The following is a 25,996-nucleotide window of genomic DNA, read 5'->3' as shown; positions in this document are numbered from 1 at the left end:
GCTTCCCTGCGGTGTCACGCTGGGCGAGCCTTAATTGGCCCGCCCACGTAAAATTGTGCTGCGCCTCCGATCGGAAGCGCGCCCGCACGCGTCCGCCCATCAACTCTCCCCCAACGGGGGGGGAAATTCTGCCCTAAGTGTTAATGGGGCTTGAATTATAATCTCTTGATTTGGAGATGGAAGTGCTACCAAGTGAGCCAAGCTAACGCTGACAGCAGTATGGAAAATTATGGGAAGCCTTGTCTGATGATGAAATTTAAAGGTTCTTACTGATATATGTTATAGCTGCAGTACTGGTGATATACACAAATATATAATCTCATAGATCTGCTGGATGAGATGAGCCCCACTAAAAACTAACCCTACATCTGTTCGGTCTCCATACAAATGTGACTTGTGCTGATTAATTCACTAATCTGCCTTGATACTGGGAACCGAAGGATCAGAGACTCACTGTTGTTTTGGGGAGGATAGGAAAAATAAAATGCACAGTTCTGAGTTTCAGAATTTCAGCTCCCTTGGCATTTAATTCAAGCCTTCATGTAGCAGCTCCTAGACCACCATAAATCTCACACAATGAATGGATGTCAGGAGGTGTACAAGGGCTCTATAACTTCTCCCCCCATTTTATACAAAAACACCATGGGTTGGATTTAACGGGGGTGGGGGGACTGGGGAAATGGACTGCTCACCCCCCCACCACCCCCGGGAGGAAAGTGGGCTCGCAAACGACACACCTGGATGAAGCCCAGTCCATGGCCATAAACCGATGCCAATGGACTAAACCAGGTGAGAGTGGGACTTTGTCCCTAGTGGGAGGAAGTCCCACCCTCGTGGCAGTACCACAGCTCAGTAGTGGGCGCTGCCAGGACTACAAGGAAGAGCAGGAGGAGGAAAGATGGCTGCTGGAGACAGGTAAGTCCTGGAGTTTCAGGGTGGGGAGGGATCTAAGAGCCCAGGAATTGGGGTAGGAGAGCAGGATTTTGGAGGGCAGGCAGCGAGGAAAGAAGGCGGAGGCCGGGTGGGGTGTGACTTCATGGCAGCATGACCCGATGCACACAGGGCACCTCCCCAGATGACGTTTCCCCCCTTCCTTCCTGTGATTTTTTAACTTGGCCTCAAAAAATGGCCTGCCCACTCCCACCCGTCTACCCACACCAACCGTATCATGGCATGGGCAGCATAATATCCCAGTCAATTGGCCTGGTAACAAGCTCAATTGACCTTTAATTCTTTATTTAAATATGGTGATTTTGGCGCCCACTCACCTAACATATTATGGGGGACAGCTCAGGGGTGGGTGGGAAGGTGGTGGGCTAGGCACCCCTCGTATTTTATGTACCATCCCACCAAAAACACGCCTGGTGGAGGGCCATAAAATCTAGCCTCAAAGGGTTTGCCTGTCACCTGCTAGTGACAATATGATTAGAATGACTATTGTTTGTATAAGCCTTTGTCCGACTGCTATATGAGAAAGAAGATAGAAGCCCTAATGTAGTGTACCATCACACTGTTCTGGTCTTCACTGTTAAATTATTCAAAATAACTTACATCTTAGTATCTACAGACCCTTAAGGTGCTATAACACATCACAGTTTATAAAATTTCAGCAGCATTTATGGGCTGATGTAGCTGTGAGAATGGGAGGAAATTAATGTGCCATGGCAGTTTATGGTGTTCTGTTTAACTGTAGAAAGCAATTGCAATTTGTAACACTTCTCTTCTTTAAACAGCTCATACCAATGTGGTTACCGATGATTCAGTCAAATTTAAAGGTAAGTGTTATTGTTTACCATCAAACGTTAAAGCGTGGTTTAATGTTGTTTTTGCTTTTTAATCATAATTGTTATGACTAATTCACTTCTAATTTTCCACCTGGCCTGAACCCAACAGCACCTATCAGCAGGTTTGCAACTGCGTCTTCAATCAATCCAAAACAATGTCAACCATCATGTCTTGCAGTCATTCCAGGGATCTGGGCCAATGAGCACAAGTTCATCAGTACTCCGTAAATGGCTGCAATGTACTCAGTTCAAAATGGCTCAGGTGGAAATACAGTCATCAGAAGCTGCATCTCAATTTTATCCTCTTTAAGTTTTCTTTCTTGTTTCATGTACACTTGATTTGAAGCAGAGCATCTCTTGTTCAATCCTCTTATGCTGATAATGCATTCGATGCATGTTGGCAACTAAACAGCCTCTGCATGTATATACAACCATTTGATCTTCTTTATAAACATTAGAAGATTATTTTAAAAAATAGAGTACTGTGTATAAATACTATAATGAACTTAGTTTTATTAGAGGCAGTATTTTGTAATTTAATATAATAGAATAATCTATATTATACATCAAATGTGCTGCATTTGAGATGTCATTACAATGCATATTTGTTTATAAAAATGTATTTTTAAATGGGCTATATTACACGCCTTTGTGTTCCCATGAGTTGCTTTAATCAGCCTCAAAATCATCAATTATACATTTCATACCTATTCACAATCATTTTGTTGTTGGAAGTATGATTTCTGATTGAATTACATATCTTTTTTGTTTGTTCAAATCACCTTTGCTCTTTGCCAGTATCAACACTATTGTATTATTGCCCACTGAATGTAGTGTCAGTTCTGATATTGTGTTCTTCCGTATATTCTGTATTTGGAATCTGTGCAGCGGTACTGGAAATTGTGCTGTTTCTTTGGTCTTGACATTTACTGAAACTGTACCTTTCTCTGTACACCAAAAACATTTAATTAGTGTCCTAATTCTGTCTCTGGGAATGTGCTAACTCATAAAAAATATCAAGTATGTGAAATATTAATATTGAGGACATACTTTGCAATAATACTGAAAGAAAATTAGTTTTCCAGTTCGACTGCTGGTATCCCACTAGGCTATGGATGTAAATAATACCTTTAGACCAATGCCAACATTACTAAAGATAGAATAGAAACTGATTTTTTTCGTATCCAGTAGATTGTATATACCCTCCTGTAAATTATCATGCAGATCATGAAACTAGATACATATTTTGTGGAACAAAGAATATGTAATTCTGTAGTGGAAGATAAAAACATTTTATAAGTCAGCATAAATAGTCTGGTACAAATTACAGTTATTTTTCTTTTATAGCCATTTTCCATTTATTTCTCTTCCTGGCCTTTCATCATTCCCCTTTATGGCCAAGATTTTCCGGTGGTCGGGTGGGCAGGCCTGGGAGCGGTCAGGAAGTCGACATCCGCCCACGATTGGGCTCCAACAGCGATTTCACGCTGGCTGGCCAATTAACGGCCAGCAGGTCAAATGTGCACTGCAGCGCTCAGCACTGCTGGGGTTGGGGCAGGAGGAGCACGAGCGCGCAAGTGTGCACGTGCGCGGGGCTGTGCGCATTAAATGCTTCCTGACGCACAGAGCTGCCTCAGGGAGCTGAAGAATGTTGAAAATAAAAAGTAAAGTTAAAAATGTTAATAACATGTCCCTTCATGCGACTCTGTCACATGAGCAGGGACATGTTAGGAACTGGTTTGAAAATTTTTAACTTATTTTTTAATCACTGATCAAAACCTCATCTTGCCCATGGATGAGGTTTCACAAAAAATCCAAAGGCCGCTTGGCAAGGTTGGACGGGCAGTGAAAAATTTCATGTAATTGGATCTTTAATGGCTTTAACAGGCCTGTTATTTGTCGGCGGGCACACTGCCGACTCCTGCACACGCCCGCCAAGCGAAATATCGCTTGAGTGCACGATGATGTCGGGTGCTTGCTCGACATCATCGCGTGTCATTTTACGCTCGTTCGGGTCGGGTGCACACCCGTTCAACGAGCGCAATATTCTGCTCTATAATCGGCCGGCCAGCGTGAAATCGCGGTCGGAGCCCAATCGTTGGCAGCGGTCGGCTTCCTGACTGCTCCCGGGCCCACCCACCGAGCCCGCCCGACCACCGGAGAATCCAGGCCTATGTGTTTGTTTCAGCGAGAAAAGACAGGCTGAATATGTACAATTCAGTGCTTAAGCTATAAGAGCTATATTTGTTGGAAAACGAAAGGGATGAAGTGTCAGTTTTTCCACCTAGTTTGGAACTGAAAAATTTGCAGGAAGCAAGTTCTGGTACAAGGTACTATTTGGGCTTGAACCAATGACTGGGCTTTGTAAGTTCTTACACTACGTTATTATCCAAAGAGTAGACTTTTAAAGAGAATAGTAATAACAGTTGGAACTAAGAGTGTACAGTAAGTACAAGACATGTATATCTGTTGTTGGCTCTTATAATTATTGGTGACTTTTCCAATTTTGATCAAAAAGGCTGCACTAGTAATTTTTAAAAATCAACTAGATATTAGATGCATACAAAATTACATTAATTGTTTGAAGCCTTTCTTAATTTTCTGGTATAAGTATACCCAAATCAACGAATCAAATGAAATGCTATATAATTTTAGTAACTGCAAGTTTAAACTGCAGAGCTTTAAGTTTACACTTGATGGTCCAGCATTGAGTCCTACTGAGCAGGAGGACCACAGGTTCAATCACTGTGATGAATTAGGCGACTCTAGTTGGACAGCCCTAGGCTTCAATGCTCGGGGGAAAAAGCAGGAAAAATTTGGGCAGAGCCTTTGCTCCAGGTTGTTTTGGATTTCAAGGAGACACTTCTATAGCGAGATTCTTTCAATAAGATTTAGATTGATAGCAATGCTGATAATAGAATAATAATTGATTTTGTTATTTTTGTTACACTCCCTTGCTTTCAAGAACTTTTTCTGGTCAAGCTTTGCACTATGAATGTGTTCATATCTATTATTATACTAGTCCCATGCTGTACACATTGATGTAACACCTCTTCAGCATTGATAACGGCTCTCATTTTAGTAAAGGACTCATTAAAATGCCCCATTTGCTTAAGCTTCATTGTAATGTTCTTTCTGTGTACTTCACAAAGAGCATTAGAGAAATTATCCAATATATTTGGAAATAGATTAGAATGCCATTCAGCAATACTTACATGATCAATCTGTAGAGAAACACATTTGGTCTGATGTGGTACTTCATGTATAGTACTATACTTTCTCTCCTAAGCTGTTTGTTTTGCAGTTCTCAATACAGAACAGTTTGTCCTTATTAAAATTCATGCACACACAGGAGAAGCAGTACCTGGACTTTTATATTCAGGTATATGTACTCATAAGTGTGTATATTTTATTATTTCATTTCATTATCAGAAGCATAATCTTATAGTACCCTCCAAAGGGGCAAAATAAAATTTAGAAAACCAATGTACTGCTCCCTGCAAAAGGAAGTATGACATTTGGCTGTTCTGTTGCAAAGTAGTTCCCCTTGAATGCATCTCTGAGAATATTTCCATTAAAATGTTCACTAGGATCTTTGAAGGTCACAGTAACAGAAATTCATGATATAGAAAAATTTGCCAACTGTGATTAGAAAATATTATTTTCTACATAAAAAACCAATTGAAATTTAGTTTTGCCATTTATCCAATCATTGTGCTGACACGTGTTGTCTTGGTTTAATTTGTTTTGCTTGTAAATTTTTGTTTTCCTTCTCTTTCTGTTTTAAATAAAACACATTTTATCTCAGAGAATTTTTGCACTTTGTCTTCTTACTTTTCAAAATTGTTTGAAGGAAAGCTACTGGAATGAAAATGTTAAGAAGTCAAGAAAAATACTACACTTATCGAGCTGACCCACAATACTGACATATACTGGGATGTTAGGTACGCAGCTCTCACACACATTGCTCAATCCAAATTCAACCTCATGCATAGTTTTTGGCAAAAAATATCCAAGTTCTTGCTTTTAGAACATTAAACTTCAGTGCATTAATGTGATCATGTTTTGTGAAATGTTATTTTCAATATTTTTGGTAATTAGAAATTTCTTTCACTGAGAAAAAATGACTTGTTTTTTTTTCCCAGTAAGGATTGAAATGATTTATGGAAATCCAATGGCAAGGTTGCAGAATCTCAGGGTAAGGTCTCGTTAACTATAAAATATATTTAGTATTGAAAATATCTATAATCTAAATCAGCTTCCTGAATGAGTTCTCAATGAAACATCTGTCCCAAGTAACAAATTTAACATATAATAGATGATGTGCATAATAGTATTGTACTAGCAACAGTTCATTGTATGCTACAGTAGTATTAGTGAGTCATTTGATATGTTGTGGACGAATTGTATTATGGTAAATTCTTTTTAGCAACTCAACAGGATAATGAAGAAGAGCCATGGGAACAATTCCTTGTTCAAGGGGTTATAATATAAAACTTAAAATCACTGTACCTATACAAGTACAGAAACTTTAATTTGCCAGTACGAGGCTTGTATGCAGAATCACATTAAATGCTGCATTAGAACAAAATGACTTGGTATTTTTCCTCTGTCATAAATTTGGTATAGTTTTGGATCTTTGGCATTGGAGCAACAATTGAATGGTGCAATGAGGAGACACTAGAAGTCTTTCTGGGTGGATAAGATAAAATGAGTTGAATGGTTTTCCTCCTCGGTGCCCATCTTGTGTGACATTTGCAAAATCCTGGCTCTTTCTACACATTTCTGGAATATCTATACAGGGAACAGAAGTAAAAGACTCATTGTAAAAGAGCATTGAAAGATGCTTACTTTTCAAATGAACTGTATAATTATAAAGGCTTTCAATGTTTGCCCTCACTGCAGTTAGAACCCATTTATAATTTTTATATAGCAAGTGTATTTGGATTTTCTCAGGGAAATGTTTCAGGATTTTTAAATTGCCATTTAATTTAAATGAATATTTTAAATAATCAAATAAATACCTAACACTAGAGAAAGAGAAACCTGGGAAGAAGAAAACATTTTTTTCTCTCTTCACAATTGTCAGTAATTGTATTCTGGCAATTGATGCTGTCAAGGGACAAATCAAGTTGGTGATCCAAGGCAGAAGTCATATATACTATTTTACATTTATCACTTACTGCTAATGTTCACAATTATCTTTTATAATTTAGTTGCCCAAAGCCTGGGAGATTTTTCTTTCTGTTGAATTGTTGTACCCAGCAAATGGAAGATTGGCTTGTTTCAGCGACTGTATGTACAGTCACTAAAAGCTAAGTGCTAATTGTTGTGTTATGAGGTCATTGATATCAAAGCTGTGAAATGGTTACAGCATAGGGCTGAATAAAAGGGGGGGAGGGAGTGGTTGACTCACTCCACCCGGAAACAAAGTCTGCATAGAGCTGACCCGCTCCATGCCGGCCCACCCCGCACCATAACGTGCTGCAGGCAGGTTTACCAAGGGCAATGTGGGACTTCTGCCCTCTGGAGCTGACAGCCAATCCGATTGGTCGGCAGCTCCATCAGTCCCAGCAGCACTATGAGCGCATCAATGTCTGCTGCCAGGTCTGAAAGGCAGGAATGAGAAGGCCCGTGGATCCCGAAGCTGGTAAGTCCGAGGTCTTGGGCAGGGGGTTTTTGGCAGGTAATGGAGGGGAGGGCTGGAGGGTTGGGTTTAAGGCTGCAGGAGGTTAGGAAGAAAGGGGTGGGGGGGTTCCATCTTAGGGGGGGGGTTGCCCCTCTGATCCGCAAAGGGCTGCCCCCGAAGATTGAATCCCCCCTTCCTGTCGTTTGAAGAATGGAGTTAAAAAATCGGGCTGCCTGCTCCTGTCCTGCTGCTGACTCCAAACCTTTTATGGCGTGGGCAGCATGTTATCAGGATCAATTGGCTTGGTGACAAGCCTAATTGACCCTTGATTACATATCTGAATATGGCGGATGGGCTGTTGAATTTGGCGTCCTCCCCCCCCCATATTATGGGATGAGCTTGGGGGTTGGTGGGAAAGTAATGGGGTGGGCACATACAGTATTTTACATGCCCCCCTTGAAACATGCCTGGCGGGGGCATGTAAAATGCAGCCCTTGGGGTGGCAGGAACACAAACTATGATTCACAGATCAATTCTGCGGTATAGTTAGTCTTTATTAACCACTTTACAAGTGTCATAAACAATTCAAGCACCACTTATTAGCTATTATTAAAATTAATTATCCCCTATATAGCATGAGTGAATTAAGAAGAAAGCATTAGGGATTCTAGCAGTTTTTCTTTACTTCTCTTGTCATCAGTCTTTATCACAATCCTCTTCTTACTGACAGAAGTCTATTCAATAGTGGTTTTATTTGCATTTGGCCTTTGACTAGAGAAACATTTCAATGTATGAAAGCTATTAAAATTATTTTGATTTATGCTGATCCTGGCTTTAATATCTTCACTTCTAGTGCCTTCTGTAACCTTGAATGTAAATTTGCTACAAGGAGGTCCAAGAGAAAGAGATAACGGCACCTTCAAAGACCTCAACTGTCCAAAGTGACAAACAGACTGAAAGCTTATCACGACTAGGTCAAAAATCATTGATAGAAGATTTCCTCATATGCACTTTAAACAGCAAATACATTCCCTACACACTTAGCAAACACAGTAGCTTCAAAAGTTTTTCACTTTTCGCTATCAGTTCTTTGAAAGCAAAAGACAGAAAGCAAAGTATGGTGAATGTTAGAAATCTGAAATAAAAAGAGAAGTGAATACTCAGCAGGTGTGGCAGCTTCTGTGGAGATAGGAACAGAGTTAACTGTCTGGATTTTACCAGCCCTCTGGGGAAGAACTAGAAGTCAGGGAAGCCGTAAAATGGTGAGGGAAGGTGATGTGGCATGCCCGTCATCTTCCTGCTACCGAGCCATCTTGCCAGCAGCAGGGAAAGTGGGGGATGGCCCTCCTACCCAGAGGCCAATTGAGTCACTTAGGTGGCCAATTAAAGGCCTCTTCCTATCAGGAAAGGACCCTCCACTATTTGGGAAGACCACCGGGTGAACCTTTGCAACTCCCAGTGGGCTTTGGCGATGGGTGCTCCTTTCCGGCCATTCTTTGGCCAATGGAGGGCTCCCCTGGCAGCAATGGTTGCCCCTCTTCCCCCAAACCCCAAGCTGGGGCTGGGCTGACTGGCCCTGGTCACCCCCAGACCCCACTTAGCTGGTTGAGAGGGTGGTGTCCTTCCATGAAGCTCGCTTCTCCCAGGTGCAGTCCCAGCAATGGCCACAGCTCTCAGTGGTGCTGTTGAGCTTCTGGCCCTCCGACTGACCATCAGGTCCTTGGGAAGCAGGTGGCCACCCTATTAGCTGGCTGCTGGTGGAAAAATGGGTCCCAGCTCCTGCAGACCACTGAAGCGGCTTTTCCCTCCACTTTCAGGCCCATTGGCTGGACCTTCAATATGTGCACAAAATTCAGCCCTATGTTTCAGATAGATGACCTGAAGAAACACTACTCCCTTATAAAATTAAAGACATTGGGTTCAAATCGGAGAAAAAAACATTATCTTTCTTGGAACTATTGTGAAGCTAAGCTTTATATGAAAAAAAGTGACTTCATGAATTCACCGGCTGGAAACCATTCATTGGATTTTAAAAAGGCTGAAGCAACATCCCAGGGACTTGAAAGCCTCTAAGATGGCAGAATGTTTGCATCACTGCACCTGAAGAACTCCAAAGCCGTTAAGTGGAACCAACCTGTATGCAGGTGCCCATCAAAGACAATTACCTTAGGGGAATGTCAATGAACAACATCCCCTGTTCCAAATCACAGGACAACCAGACTCAACTGGGCAGGGAACAAACATTAGACATGATCATTTAAGCCAAAGGACTCTGGCTGAGAGAAGAATTCACCTAGCCATAACCTAATCAAGTTACAACTGGAATCCATTGGTCATAACTATATTTGGGTTACTGGTCAGTTGGTTTGAGCTGATCATGTGATAAACCAACTAACTCTCTTTGTGTTTAAGAAACTCTTTTCTCCCGTGCACAGGCAGAAGCAGAAAATGTGGTGAAGTGGCAGACCCCTAAGGGGGCCATTCCACCACTCCTCATCTGATCGTAACAGAAATTTGGGGCTCCGGTCTGAGATAGGACCCACAGACAAAAAAGAAATTGGAAGCGGAAAATCAAATTGATCCCTAGAAGTATTTTAAACACTTCCATGCAGGTCTTCTTATGGTTTACAATGCTAAAACACTTAAAATGTCCAGATTCGAGGTCAGTACCTTCCTAGAATAGAATGAAATAATTTGGGACAGGTTACGAGCTCTATCCATTTAAGAGTTGAGGAGTATAGCTAGAGATACATCCCCATCCAAAAATTAGGAAAACTGAAATCCTAAAGCTTGTGGCCAATCACTTTTCAATTGAATGTGAAGAACAGGAGGCAGATATGGAATCTGAAATGGACAGGCTAGCATTAGCAAAGGTACAGCTGGAGCAGCAAAGGCTAGAGCTAGATTTCTAAGCACAGCAAAAGGAAAGAGACAGGAAAAAGAAAAGGAAAGAGAATTCCAAGAGAAAGAAAGGAGAAATGGAAAAAAAGGGGAAAGAAAGAGACAGGAAAGGAAGGAGGAGAAAGAATTCCCAGGGATCTGTGCTGGGGCCTCAACTTTTTACAATTTATATAAATGACTTGGATGAAGGGACCAAAGGAATGGTTGCTAAATTTGCCGATGACACAAAGATAGGTAGGAAAGTAAATTGTGAAGAAGACGTAAGGAGGCTACAAAGTGTTGTAGATAGGTTAAGTGAGTGGGCAAAGATCTGGCAAATGGAGTATAATGTGGGCAAATGCGATATCATTCATTTTGGCAGGAAGGATAAAAGGGAAGCTTATTATCTAAATGGCGAGAGATTGCAGAGCTCTGAGATTCAGATGGATCTGGATTGTCCTAGTGCATGAATCACTAAAGGTTAGTATGCAGGTATAACAGGTAATTAGGAAAGCTAATAGAATATTATAATTTATTGTGAGGGCAATTGATTACAAAAGTAGGGAGGTTATGCTTCAGTTGTACAGGGCATTGATGAGACTACATCTGGCGTATTGTGTAGGGTACTGGTCTCCTTATTTAAAGAAAGATATAAATGCGTCAGAAGCAGTTCAGAGAAGGTTTACTAGACTAATACCAGGAATGAGCAGGTTGTCCTATGAGGAAAGGCTGGACAGGTTAGGCTTGTATCCACTGGAATTAAGAAGAGTAAAAGGCAACTTAATTGAAACCTTTAAGATCCCGAGGGGTCTTGCTAGGGTGAATGTGGAGAGGATGTTTCCTCTTGAGGGAGAATCTAGAACTAGGAGTCACTGTTTAAAAATAAGAGGTCGCTCATTTAAGACAGAGATGGGGAGAATTTATTTTCTCCCAGAGGGTTGTGAGTCTTTGGAACTCTCTTCCTCAAAAGGCAGTAGAAGTAGAGTCTTTGAATATTGTTAAAGCAGAGCCATATAAGTTCTTGATTAACAAGGGGTGAAAGTTTATTGGGAGTAGGCAGGAATGTGGGGTTAAGATAACATTCAGATCAGCCATAATCTTATTGAATGGCAGAGCAACTTGAGGGGCCAAGTGGCCTACTTTTGCTCCTAATTCGTATGTTCGAAAGGGAGAAAGAAAGAGCTTTCCAGAGGGAAAAGCAGGAAAGGGAGTTAAGGCAGCCCATGAAGGCACCACCACTGAGGAAAACAACCTTAGCTCAGGAGCCAATGTTGAGCTCTTATAGTACTCACAACTGATACCAGAGTTCAATGAGGGGAGTTTGGAAGCAATTTTTGTCTTATTTGTAAAAGCTGGCAAAGAAGTTGAAGTGACCAGCAGAGATTTGGTCCCTTCTACCGCAAAGCAGATTAACAGAGAAAGCCCATGAGGTTTATTCCACATTGTCCATTGAAAGTTCACAAACTATGTGATGACCAAAAATGCCATTCTGAGTTAGTACTGGAGGCGTATCACCAAAAAATCCCAGACTTTCAGAAATTGACCCAAACAAACTTACAATGAGTTTGGAAGGGTTAAACAACTTGCATTCAACTGATGGACACAGGCGCTTAAGATAGATCCCACTGAGAACCTCAGTGATTTGAGTGTCCTTGAGGAGTTCAAAAACTCCATTCCCCCTTCCATAAAGACCCATGTGGAGGGACAAAGAGCAGGCAGACATGCAGCCATCATAGCAGATGACTATCAATTAACAAACAGACCCCAAACGCAAATTAAAATGGGATCTGGTTGTTCTTGTAGGTTAGGGAGAGATAAGATGGTAAATGGGTAGGGGCCCAACCAATATGTTTTCAGTGTGGAAAGTCAGGACACTTGAGGGAAAATTGTTGGCATTCTGAAAGACCAACAAGAGGCGTTGCAGTCAATATGGTGTCTATAGCCAAGAAGAACAGAAGCCTATATTCCAATGTTGTAGAGGGCCAGAATACCTATCAGGTTTTTTTTGTTTAAAGGAAAAATGACCCCTAGTTTTTCCAAAAAGCCAGAAGAGGAGATCAGCATTCTCGGGGATACTGGTTGTTTTCAAACTTTGCTCATGTCAGGAGATGGATATTTTCCATCTGGAAGCAGAGTGCATGCCAGTGTGCTGGTTGAGGGACTTGCTAGAGAATGTGTAGAGGTTCCTTCAATAAAGATATACCTGCAGGGTGAGCTAGTTAAGAGGCTAGAAACAGTCGGGGTGATCCCAAGCCTACCCATGCAGGGGGTGAACCTTTCATTAGTAATGACTTAGCCGGTTGTAAGGTAACACCCCCAAAGGGTCCAGGGCAGGCCATGGAGACTGGGGAGACTGAGGGTCACAGGCAAAATTCTGCACAGGTGCAGAGGGCTGAGGGAGTCCCAAGGATCCCACAGGAGGCAATGGAGCCAGTAAATATTAAAGAGGCTAAAGGAAAGCCAATAGAATTTAAAGGGGCCAGGGTCGAGCCTGTAGAATTTTAACATGCAAAAATAGAGCAATGGGAAAGAAAAAGTGCTGGAACAGAAGCAGAAAAGACACTGAAGTGGCAAGATTCCTGTGTGGGCCTTGTTCTCACTCTTCATGCATCGTGTCAGCTCGAACCCTGTTTGACTGTCCATGTGTCGCAGACAGAGAATTTAAAGAACTCAGCCTAGCAGCTACTGTCTCCAGATGAATAAGTAATTTGTCTGTCTACATCCTTAAACCACTCGTGTGTGTGTGTGTGTGTGTGTGTGTGAGCTTTGTGTGTGCACGAAGTTGGACCATTTTTATTATTTTTACTTACAGCGGAGAGAGAATTTTCTCCCCGTCTGGGGGGGTTGGGCATGAGCGGACGCGGGTGGGCACACAGCCAATCGCTGCCCGCGATCAGCTGCGTGCCACCATTTTACGTGGGCGGGCCAATTAAGGCCCACCCAGCGTGACGCGCACCTGGAAGCGCTGAGCGGTCCCTGTGTGGGCGGGGGGAGTAGGCTGAGTCGGGGCCTGTGCTCCTTCGCGCATGCACACGAAAGAGCTCAGAAATCTCCCCGAGGCACAGAGCTGCCTCAGGGAGATTAGTTTGATTTTTAAAAATTTTAATAAAAATTTTTTTAACGACATGTCAATGAATTTTAATAAAATGTTTTATTCAATTTATAAACACTTCATGAAACCTTATCCTGCCCGTGGATGAGATTTCATGAGAAACGCGAAGGCTGCCTGGGCTCTTCGCCTGCCCGCCAACCTTAAGGTTGGACGGGCAGCTCCATTAAGTATTTCAATTGATATTTAAATGGCCTTAATAGGCCTTTGACAGTTTGGCGGGAGCGCAGCCGACTCTGGTGTGCGCCCACCGAACTGAAAATCTGAATGACTCGCGGTTAATTCGGGACGCATGCCTGATGTCACCACGCATCATTTTACCCGGGCCCACCCCCGCTCGCTGACATGAAGATTCTGGCCCAGGTTAAGTACAATAAAAACTATCTCCTTTTCAAAAAGCTCAAGAAAACCTGTCTGTTTGTGTCTTTTACAGTCACAGTACATGAACAGTTAAACACTCATTGAATTGGCAATCACTTCCGTTTTAAAAACCCTGTTGCAGTCAAATGAAGAGTGGGGAACGAGAAGAGTAATCCCACCTCTCCTCACCTGATCCTAACAGAACAAAATAAAGAATGTGCATTTTGTAGCACTTTTTACATCCAAGTAATTTTCAAAAGCACTTTATAATTGATGGATTACTTTTTTATGCAGGAAAACACAGTCAAGTTGTGCAAAGCAGGTGAGGAATATTGACTAAGCCACCTTCCTACTCTACAGATAGCACCATGGATCTGTTACAGCCACCAGATCAGCCATGTGGCCCTGCTTTAATGACTGTTTGAAAGATGACATCTCCAGCAATGCAATACTTCCTCACAACTGAAATCAAGGGTTGAATTTGAACTGACGGGTGGTCAGGAACCCAAAAGTTAGTGGAATGGGCTTTGCTATAGCTTTTTAACGGGGTTATAGCAGTAGTATCCCACTTCCCGGTCTCCTAAGCAATCGGAGTGACCACGTGTTATAGTGACCTGCACTTGACTGTTCAAGGCAAGACTCCCAGACAAGGGAGCCCTGTAGGAGGCAGAATGGATCCACACTACAGCTGTCAGGACACAGACAACTACAATGATGGAATCTCAGCCGAGGAAGGCTGTCACCTGGTTCTCTGAGGCATCTTTAGAGGTCAAGCTGTTGCCTGTAAGAGGCATACTCTTCCCAGGAGATAGGAGGAAGAGGCCAGCCTCTGATACGATTTTGAATCTTTTCCCTTTGGTAGTTCTAAATCATTCGATGGGTCATTCAAGTGTCATGCAAACAATGATGCAGGAGAAGGTCAAGGATTCCTTGGAGGGAGTTGCACACTCTGAGAAAACACCATCACATGATTCATGCATACCCTCCACAAGCGCAAACACATCCACCTAATTGAGGCCTCCAAGGCAGGTTGCTGAATTGTCACATAGTGAGTCACAACTCATATGTGAGCAGGGGCAGGTGTTGTAGACAGGCGCAGCACTGGAGAGTCCCCATCAGAAGGTAAGGATGGATGCAGATGCTGTGCCTCAGGGGTCATCCACGAAGCAGACTATTCTGGAGCAGCAGCAAAAAATGGATGAGGTTTTCTCAGCATTTCCAGTGGTACTGTGTACCATTGTAGAGAAATTAGAGGAATCTGTCTCTAGCATAATTGTCATGATGTCTCAGGCCTTTGCACTGGTGTTCAGCTGCATGAAAAGAGTGGCCACATGCATGGAGCAACAAACAAGCTAGGCAACCATGCATACTGGCCTTCATGAATGAACTGCACACTCTGTCTGCTAGTTTAAATTTGATTGAGAAAAGCCTCACTCTGGCCTTCCAACACTGAATTGTAACCAATGGTAATGTGCAAGTAGGACATGACAGGGAAGATGGAGGAAGGACACATGGATGTGCATCAAGGCACTCCTACTGTTCTCCTACTCCTCTCCCCCATGCCTCAGTCAGAACTTCCCTGATGACTGAGTCTACTCCTGCACAGGTGCACATGGGGCAGTCTTGGTGGAGCCCTCACTTGCTCCAAAACCCAGAGGATGTCCACCACAAGACTTCAGCTGTCAGATCAGAGGAGCAAGCAGCCTGCCTCTAAGCTCAGAGCATATCCCATCACATGCACCTCAGCTCTCAGAGCAGCGGACTGAGAAGACTGCCTCTTACTCTGCTGAAGCCACAGGGGTTGCACCACATGGAAGTAATAGGAAAAGAAAGAGAAAGACTTTGTAGTTTCACTAGGGAAACCACTTTGGAGTTTAAAAATGTGTTAATGTATCAAATTCATTATAAATGTCTACGCACAATAAACGTTAATTCATATCTCCTTGTCTAATTATCTCCATTGCTACCTCTTGCCTGTAAAGTGAACATTGGTCTTGAGAGTAGTAGACAGTAGTAGAATATAAAGACTTAGTATCAGTGAAATGGAAGGGTTACTAATTTTTGGAATGATTTCTTCCTCCAGTAGCTCCAACCCTGTCTATTGCTTCATGTTGTCCAAGGTGCAGCACATCATTATCATTCTGAAAACCCTTGCTACTGCAGACTGAACGCACGTTAATCACACCTTCAGCAATCTAATGGCTTGTTCAGTGAGCACTATTGAGCTCATGTGGTTGTTGTACCTTTCCCACACATCAGCTCCTCACTTTTGGATTTCCACTTTTAGTCGCACATCAACCTGAAGTTGCTGTAGTATTTATACATAAGTAACAGAGAGTGCCATTAGTCTTGCTATTATTTTGAGAACAAATTATGGCCCATTGTGTTTGTTTTTTTATCATTTACGATTTATCCAGACCATCACCTGATGCTGAGAATGAGCTTTGGAGGTAATCATGCTGCTCGGTTCAATGAGGTAACCGTAGTTTAAATCAGGAATATGTTTCCTGGAAATGCTGAATACCAAGCAACTGAATCCTTATTTAAAGTTAAACCACCAGCAGCAGGTACAACATCAGTAGGAGCAGGGACAACACTAGCAGGAGCAACAGCTGCCTTATCCTCAGCCACATTTTGTGCCACGGGACAGAGGGGGGAGGGGTCAGAGGAGGGTCGAAATGACATCCTGCTGGGAGTGGGCAAGTTGCTCACATTGGCCCCTTCCTGCCTCTGATTTAATGGTGGGAGGTTTTCCCACCCCCAACAGACTGATGCACGGCCTCCCACGTTAACCCAGTGAGCCGGGCCACCATGTTTCTTGCTGCAGTGGGCTGGGTTAAAATCCAACTATACTCTCTAACACTGTGCACCTGTCAGGTGCATTTGGCTCCATGAAAATGGCACTTCACCCTCTGTCTCACCATTGTGATGCACTGAACAGTGCGACGTTTCTGTATTTGTGCAGTAGATATGAACTAAACTCACCACAGATAAATGTTAATTACTGTCATACACCCTCTCTGCCACATAAAATTGACTATTGCCAATGTGGACACACATTCCTTCAGATTGTAATGTTGGAGATTTGGAAAATATAAAGTTTATTTTTTTTTACTTCTCCATTATTATTTTCTCTCTTAATCCAATCCTTTTTCCCTTTTGTTGATTTCTCTTTCTGTGCCTGATTTGACATTGTTTTAACTCGTGCTTCCCTCTTGGCCCTTGTGTCATTCTTTTCTGATTGGTTAAAGGAGATATGCAATTGCTTGCTGGGTTGATTCTGAGTCCTGGCTTCCTTTGTTGTGACGCTGTCAGTCCGCACTTTCAACAACTTGCCACATAAATACTTACAAATCTAAACATCCTGCCATCAGCATTACTCCTACACCAATTATGGGCAATTAACTTTAAAATGCTATGGTTTAAAAAGAGTGAAATGATTGCACCAGAAACCTCAGAGTATGAGGCATCAAAAGTTTACATAATGGGTTTAATTCTATAATTGTTGGCTAATATAAAGGCAAAGTGGAGATTTGCATCTGACAGTGGGTGGTGAAAATTAGCTGGCTGTACTTACCTTGGTAATAGGCTGGTTTAGGCACTTGTGGAAGTGATTCATTCCCCTCTCCTTCAATTCTCATAGTAATGGAATCTTCCAAAAGTTTAAAGAAAAGGGAGACAAGAAACTGAGCAGCTGGGAGTTTACTAAAAGCCAGCACACAGAATGGTGATGTTTGTTTACAAACAGAGCCCGTTGGAGAAAATGAAGACACAATCAGGAATATAATTCCAAAGGCACTCACTTGCTGCTTGGGTTATTAAATAGAAGCCAGGGGTAAAAATGGAAAATGTTGGAAATACACAGCAAGGTCACTCAACTTCTTAAAATCGTGGATCAATGTTTTGCAGCTTTTGAGACTATGAGTCATTCTATTCAATGAAAGAATTTGAGTTCAGATTGAGAGTTTAATCAGCCTAACGGGTTAATCACCCTGGTTTTCCATGCTGAAGCAGATGGTGGTACTGGGGCGGAATCTTATTGACGCTTCAGGGGTCTTGCCTCCCAGTTACGAGGCCAGTGAGGTATCCGCACTGCCTGTTTTTGGGAAGAGCCATAAGCCAATCAGGCAGTGGCGAGACCAAATTCGGGCCTTCCCTGGAATCAATAGTCCAGGAGCGGGAGTCTCGCCTACCGAGAGCTGCTGGCCGATTGTAGGCTAGCAGCTCCTGTACTCAGCAGTGCCATTGGTGAGGCCATGGCTGCTGCCTGAAGGACAGGCACTGGAGTCCCAGGATTGCAGAGCAACTCAGGCCACAGGTAAGTAATGTGGGGAGGGGCTTGGTGGGGTGGTGGTCATAGTGAGAGTGGTGCATGCAGCAAGGGTGGGGACTCAGTGGCCCATCCCTCACAATGTCCAGTCCCTTGATCAGGCACTGAGTGCCTTTGATGGATTGATCGAGGGCACTCCCCTCCCCCAGAGGTGGCAAGCTGGCACAATTTTAACTGTCGTGCACATCGCATGGCATCAGGCCGGCCTGCTGCTAGGTTATACCAACAGCAGAGGGTTGAGGCCCTTAAGTGGTCATTAATTGACCACTTAAGGGCCTCAATTGGCGGTTGAGCAGGAAGGTCGACCATGGGCCTTCCTGCTCAGAACTTAATTCTGGCAGAGGCGGGAAGGCGGTAAGGCCCCGGTCCACACTATCCCACTCAAGTAAATGCCCTTTCCACCTCTAAGCTTGCCACCGGTGACAACACAAGATTCTAGCCTTGCTGATGAAGGTCTGACATAAGTTCTCTCCCCAAGACTTTAACCTGTTGTTTCTCTATGCAGCATTTTAATTTTTTTTTAGATTTCCTGCATTTTCATCGTTTTTTTGTTTTTAATTTGAATAGACATGATCCATGTTTATTCTCCTGCTGTGGTGGGTTCTATAAGTCATAATTTGTTCAATGTCTACTATGTGAATCTACCTGTTTGGTAATACAACAGACATAACTGTATATAATCTTTGGATGAAAAAGACGCAGTTACATACAGAGTAGGTTGTAAAGCCTACTTTACAGAGGCTATTGTCAAATATTATCGTGAAGGATTAAGGCCTTACCCTGTTTATATTTTTTATAAAATGTATAGAACTATGCTCATTGCTATCTCTAAAAATTTCAAACTGGATAATGACCTAATATGATGGAATCTATGTCTGTCTATGATCCTGAACAAAAGAAGCTACCTGGTCATATCGATGAGCCTCGCACATCATTATCCACTAATGACTCCCTGTGGGCTGCACAGACCAAATTCAAAGAGAACTATACAAAAGCCCATCAGGATTTCATAACCCAGGCTGACCAACAGAAGTCTGCTCGTCTACTAAGACAAAGGCCTCCGCAACCTTCCTTTCAATTCTTAATGGTTGAGATATTTAACAATCTCGGGGACCCAGATGATGGGTACACATCCTTTGTCAAAGACAGTGTGGAGAGCTGGGAGTCATGTGACATGGGCCCCTGGCTTGTGGAACCAGTAAAATTGGCTTTTTGAACTGCAAAGTCTCAGTCTGTGATTTACCATCTGGCTAGCAGCAACAGACACAGAGCCCTGGTCCAGGTTGGACACCTGCCCCCATCTACACTGCTTATGCTGGAAATTCTGTACCATGGCCTACAAAACTGATTCATCTGTGTGTGTGTATCTCATTGTCTGAAGTCAGCACCACCGGAAATGCGAATTATCCAGCATCGGTTTTCAGCTCACCGACCTCCATGAAGGAATATATCTTGGACTTTGATTCTGGACTCTGGACCCCATGTGGAATAATATTTCTTTTCCCTGTGGTCTCTGCACTGTAAATCTTTCTTTACTCTATCCCGCCTTTTCAGTATGAATGCAAAGGAGGCAACGCTGCGACCCTCCTCCCGTGTTTTGGGTGTGTGCAAATAAACTAACCCATTGAGTTCATCCTGTCTCGAGTTTGCTATGGGGTTATTAGTAGAAATTGGATCACACCAAAACTGAGGGGTTATGAAATATGCCACCACTGAAAAAGAGGGAAACAAATTAAAATACCTTTCAGTTTATGGACGGATGGCGAGAGGAGAACTAGTGCTGTTTAAATTAACCCCAACCCCTCCCCACCATCTGTAATATTATTTTATTGCTACATTCAGACAGGGACACTCTGTAAATTAGTCCGTGAAAGCGCCACCCTTGTTTTGCAATGTTGCTTTCAAAATGAAGTTTATTCCCTGAATAAATAACTAAAAAAAACTGAATTTTAATGTTGCAGATAAACAGTTGTAAAAATACACAATGAATTTTTCAACTACCAATTGCAGTATTTCTGTCTTTTTTGACAATTCTAGAGATCTTACCTGTTACAATAGTATCTAAATTATATGAATAAAACATTTGTTTTCCATTCACAAGTCCCCAGAAAGTATAATTTAGCATATTGGACAAAATTGAATTGCACAAATTAATAGCATTGAATAAAAGCTGTTCTTTCAAACAGCATTATGCATAAACATTTTCGGGCTGAATAATGTGACGCCAAGTCATGGGAGGATGGTATTTGTGATGTTTTACACCAGGTACACTGTGGAATACTCTATTGTAACCCAAAGTAGTACATATGAGCCTACATGAAGCTAAGATCCTATGCCATCGTGAAATGAATCAATATGACAGTACTTGTCGAAGGGAAGGTTTCAATTCAGAACTATAAACCTCTTTCAGAAAGACGTATTGGACAGTGTCATTTATATAGGCAAACATGCCAGCCCATCCCAGCCAGAGCGCACAAAGTAGATGAAAGGTTAATCAAACTGTGGTGCTGACGTGGCCACTAGGAATAATCCTTGCTTTTCTTTAAACTATACCATGAGAACTTTATCATTGACCTGAATTAGCAATTATAAATTTGGTTTTATTCATTCATGGGACGTGGGCATCGCCGGGCTAAGCCAGCATTCATTGTCCATCCCTGATTGCCCTTGAGAAGGTGGTGGTGAGCTGCCTTCTTGAACCGCTGCTGTCCATTTGGTGGACAGGTCAGAGGCTAGGATTCCTGCAGCGAGTAACTCACTTCTTGATTCCCCAAAGCCTGTCCACCATCTACAAGGCACAATTCAGGACTGTGATGGAATACTCACCACTTACCTGGATAAGTGCAGCTCCAACAACATTCAAGAAGCGTGACACTGTTAGGGAGGGAGTTTCAGGAGTTTGACCCAGCGACAGTGAAGGAGCGGCAAAATATTTTCAAGCCAGGATGGTGTGTGGTTTGGAGGGGAACTTCCAGGTGGTGGTGCTCCCATGTATCTGCTGCCCTTATATTTCTAGGTGGTCGTGGTTGTGAGTTTGGAAGGTGCTGTCTAAGGAGCCTTGGTGAGTTCCTGCAGTGCATCTTGTAGATGGTACACACTGTTGCCACTGTTCGTCGGTGCTGGACGGAGTGAATGTTTGTGGATGTGGTGCCAATTAGGTGGGCTACTTTACCCTGGATGGTGTCAAGTTTCTTGAGTGTTGTTGGAGCTGCACTTATCCAGGTAAGTGGAGAGTATTCCATCACATTCCTGAATTGTGCCTTTTAAATGGTGGACTGGCTTTGGAGAGTCAGGAGGTGAGTTACTCGCTGCAGGAATCCTAGCCTCTGACCTGCTCTTGTAGCCACAATATTTATATGGCTAGTCCAGTTCACTTTCTGGTTAACGGTAACCCCCAGGATGTTGACAGTGGGGGAATTCAGCGATGGTAATGGCATTGAATATCAAAGGGCAATGGTTAGATTCTGTCTTGTTGGAGATGGCCATTGCCTGGCACTTGTGTGGCGTGAATGTTACTTGCCACTTGTCAGCCCAAGACTGGATATTGTCCAGGTCTTCTGCATATGGCCATAGACTGCTTCAGTTTCTGAGGAGTCGAGAATGGTGCTGAACATTGTGCAATCATCAGCGAACAGCCCCACTTCTGACCTTATGATGGAAGTAAGGTCATTGATGAAGCAGATGAAGATGATTGGGCCTAGGACATGTTTGTTTTAACATCTCATCAAAGGGAAGTGCTTAATACTGTGATATGTGTGAGTGAAGTTTGAACTGATGGCCTTCTGACTCAGAGGCAGGAATACCGTCAAGCTGGTGGGCTGTACTGGTTAATTGCTGAAATGGATGAAATACTTTAAGACAGATGTACCCAAGTGTAGCCTGATGCAACCAGCTTGGAGGCTTTTTTGTGTGAAGCATATTTGGCAATATGATTTACATTATTCATAACTGAAATATCTACTTGTTTTATTTCATACTTTTGTATAGTACTTTATCTAAACTTGGTACTGAAGGAGGATGAGAACTATGAGCATGAAAGTGAAACTTATGATCAGCATAGGTAGAACCTTTGAAAGAGGCATGAAATGCAGTCCCCACCCCAAAACAATTGGTCTTCTACAATTACTGAGGTTCAAAAATGCATTAAGACATTCTTTGGACTGAGAGCTCTTCCCCTTAAATGCTTCCTATAAAGTACGATGTGAGTATTGACCCCACTGTGCCAGCTGATCTGTTGGAGGCAGGGCCAGGCTTATGGCAGGACTTACAGCAAACATAGTCCACATATTCAGCAAACAAATTCTATTTAAATAGAGTCTGCACATGCCACTGCAAACAGAACTCATGAGCAAAACTTTCCCAATAAAAACAGGATTATTTATCCTCCAAAATGCAGTGAGTGGAGGATAGTTATGTAATATAAATTATGTGGGTAAAATCGATTGCTGTTACTTACAACAGTGTGATCTCTAAGCGTGATTGATGGGAGAATTATCCAACCATCTCCATTTTGGCCAGAACTTCTGGTGTCACTATATGCAGCCAAAAAATACTTATAATGCTCTTCAAAAGAGCAGCTTTTATTCACTGGTATTAATTTGTGTAATTCGCTTTTGTCCAATATGCACAATTATGCTTTTTTGGGGACTTATGAATAGAAAATAAATGTTGTATTCATATAATTTAGATACGATTGTATTATGTACGATCTCTAGAATTGTCAATTAAGACAGAAATGCTACAATTGGTAGTTGAAAATTCAGTGTGTATTTTTAGAACTGTTTACCTGCTATATGAAAATGCAGTTGTTTCTTTTAGTTATTTATCCAGGGAATAAACTTAACTTGGAAAGCAAAATTGCAAAAGTAGGTGCCAATTCCACAGACTAATTTACAGAGTGTCCCTGCCTGAATGTGGCAACAAAATAATATTGACAACAGACCCCTCTATCAGTTGGCATGGAGCTCAGAAACCACTGCAGTACACATGACTTGGACACTTTGGGATTTGTACTACTGTTGATTTCTGTTATTGTATGAAAATAATGCTATAATTGCCTCATCTGTTGCGGTATGTAAATCTATGCAAAAAAGAGGCTGATTAAGGATTGAATTATTTGCAATGACTGTGGCTTTTTAACCTTGACAGGGGACATTGTAGAAACATGCAAGATATTAAATGATATGGATAAGATTAATCCCGATCATTATTTTAAGGTAAGCAAGGTACAAGAACAAGTAGACATAAACTAAAATTTAAGACATGACAGGAGGAATTTCCTTGTGCAAAAAGTAATTGATATTTGGAAAGGTTTCCAAGGGTAGTGGAAGCAAAACACAGGAATATAGGAGGAGAGGACTTAGGAGCAGGAGTAGGCAATTTAGCATTCGAGCCTGGTCCATCATTCAATAAGATCATGGCTGACCTGATGTGGTCTCAACTCCACTCTCCTGCCTTCACCCCACAACCCTTGACTCCCTTGTCTATCAAAAATCTATCTAACTCAGAATAAATTCAATGACCCAGCCTCCACTGCTTTCTGTGGAAGAGAATTCCTCAGACTAACAGCCCTCTGAGAGAAAAATATTTTCCTCATCTCTGTCTTAAAAGGGGGACCTCTTATTTTCAAACTGTGACCCCTGGTTCTAGTTTCTCCCACAAGAGGAAATATCTGCATGACATCCACCCTATCAATTCCCTCAGGATCTTACATGTTTCGATAAGATCACCTCTCATTCTTCTAAAATCCAATTTAAATAGGCCCAACCTGTTCAACCTTTCTTCATGACGCGCACCCAGAAGCGCTGAGCACTCCTTGTGTGGACGGGGGGAGGAGACTGAGTCGGGCCCTGTGCTCTTTCATGCATGCGCGCGAAAGAGCGCAGAAATCTCCCTGAGGCATAGAGCAGCCTCAGGGAGATTAATTTCATCATGAAAAATTTAAATAAAGAAAAAAAAAAATTTTCAGGCATGTCCCCCTCATGTGACAGTGTCACATGAGCTGGGGCATGTCAATGAATTTTAAAGAAAAAATTTATTTTTGATTTATAAATCCTTCATGAAACCTCATCCCGCCCATGGATGAGGTTTCATGATAAATGTGAAGGCTGCCTGGGCTCGTCGCCTGCCCGACAACCTTAAGCTTGGACGGGCAGCCTGTTAATTGTTTCAATTAGATTGTAAATGGCCTTAATAGGCCTTTGACAGTTCGGCGGGCACGCAGCTGACTCCGGTGCACGCCCGCTGAAGATCAGAATGACGCATGGTGACATCGGGACACACGCCCGACATCACCGTACGTTATTTTACGTGTCGACGAGCGGGGCCTGCCCCACACGCCAACCAGAAGGTTCAGGCCCATGTCTAGAGGGGTGAAAATTATAAGTAACAATTCCAGTGACAGGGTGATGGGGTAAATATGGGCAATGTTACGAGTTCCATTGCATGGGGTAATCCTTACTTACAAATTCTTTTATGGCCTTGTTCCATCCTCCTTCTGCAAACAACATCCTGCATCTCAGGGAGTACAGTTGGTCTTCCAACTCTGCTCATCCCAACAACCTTCAGCCTTCCTGGCCTTACTCTCAAAACCTCTCCTCAATCCCTCTGTCTTTCTATTTATTTCCCAGCTATCAATAGCCTCTGTAAATGTTGTCTCATCAGCAATACTTTTGGTTGACTCTGCAAACGCTCCTATTTCTAATAATATCTTGGGAGTATAGAACTTGAGTTTTGCTGGAAAAAAAGAGACATGTTTTCAAAGCTTTTCATTTTGCACTCATCAGGGCAGGTGCAAGAATGCCAAATTTCAAAGGGAACAACAATTTATACTGCGTGAGAAAAAGGGTGCTGATTAGTTGGCAAGTTGGCTCTGATTGGTCAAAGCATTGCCATGGTGAATGTACCAGGGAGCACTTGTCTCTCATGATTTTTTAAATTCAAAATGGTGCAACGCCTGGACATATTCCTTTCCCATGCATATGAATAAATGTAGCTTCTAACAAACGTAAGGAACTACATTGTGAGCCCAGCTGATAATCTTAATTTGGTTGTTGGTGTAATTCTCAGCACACTCGGGATTGTTCAGTAGGTGTTGCCCAATCACTGTACCCATCTTTGCAACATCCCTCAGCCTCATAGTCCCTCTGGCACCTCTTGATCCTCTAGCTCTAACCTTCAGTGTATCTCAATTTCTCACATCATTAATTATAGTCCCAAGTCAGGCCTACTGTCTGAAAATTGCAACCTAAAATCCCTACTTCTGAAAATCCATCTGTTTTACTCAACTTTTGGTTGCATCTCCTAGCTCTCAAAGTGAATTGTTGTCCATTTCTTTCTCCCTTTTTTGTCTATTTTATATTTTTCTTTTTTAAACCCCCGGTAAAGTTGCTTCAGAAGTTTTACTACATTAAAAGCTCCAATTTGGTGAAAGGGATTTTGATGAAATGTGTTCTTAAACTGAAAATTTTTCCATTTGGTTTTGCTGGATCTATATTTTGTTTGGAAGAGAATAAACATGGCATTAAAATTACACAAACTCTAATGATGACTTCTATAAACATAACTTTCAAAATGCACTTTATTAGTCTGCCACATATAAAAAAAGGCCAGACGCTCTTTTTTTTTACAATGTAGCGCATGGTAGTTTGATTGCTAAACCTGGAATACAAACAGATTTTATGGACTAGCATTGTTACGCTGAAAAGTTATGAACGTGCCAAAAATCTATCTCTGGAAAAATTAGGGAGAATGATTGTTTAATCTGAGAAAATTAATTACTGTAAATAAAGATTTGCTTATTGAAATTTATCATTAACAAACTGTTTTGTCAGATATGCAGGAATTGTTTATTTAATTCCGCCACCCCCCCCCCCCCCCCTTTCTATTAAAATATGGAGTATTCG

The 25,996-nt window shown here is 42.2% G+C and overlaps 2 protein-coding genes across 2 annotated transcripts in view; one reads left to right on the top strand and one right to left on the bottom strand.

Moving 5' to 3' along the window:
* The window catches only part of unc79 (unc-79 homolog, NALCN channel complex subunit), a 201,467-nt gene extending 195,879 nt beyond the window's left edge, over positions 1–5,588 (top strand). Inside the window, exons 50-51 of the mRNA XM_078562184.1 lie at positions 1,734–1,775; positions 1,894–5,588. Coding sequence (XP_078418310.1) covers positions 1,734–1,775; positions 1,894–2,094 — 243 coding nt within the window. The 3' untranslated portion in view covers positions 2,095–5,588. The remainder of the gene's footprint in view (positions 1–1,733; positions 1,776–1,893) is intronic.
* The window catches only part of prima1 (proline rich membrane anchor 1), a 169,430-nt gene that overhangs the window by 3,191 nt on the left and 140,243 nt on the right, over positions 1–25,996 (bottom strand). The window lies entirely within an intron of this gene.

Source organism: Cetorhinus maximus, chromosome 18, assembly GCF_964194155.1.
Source record: "Cetorhinus maximus chromosome 18, sCetMax3.hap1.1, whole genome shotgun sequence".
Taxonomy (NCBI): domain Eukaryota; kingdom Metazoa; phylum Chordata; class Chondrichthyes; order Lamniformes; family Cetorhinidae; genus Cetorhinus; species Cetorhinus maximus.
This window is presented reverse-complemented; position numbering and strand designations above follow the sequence as displayed.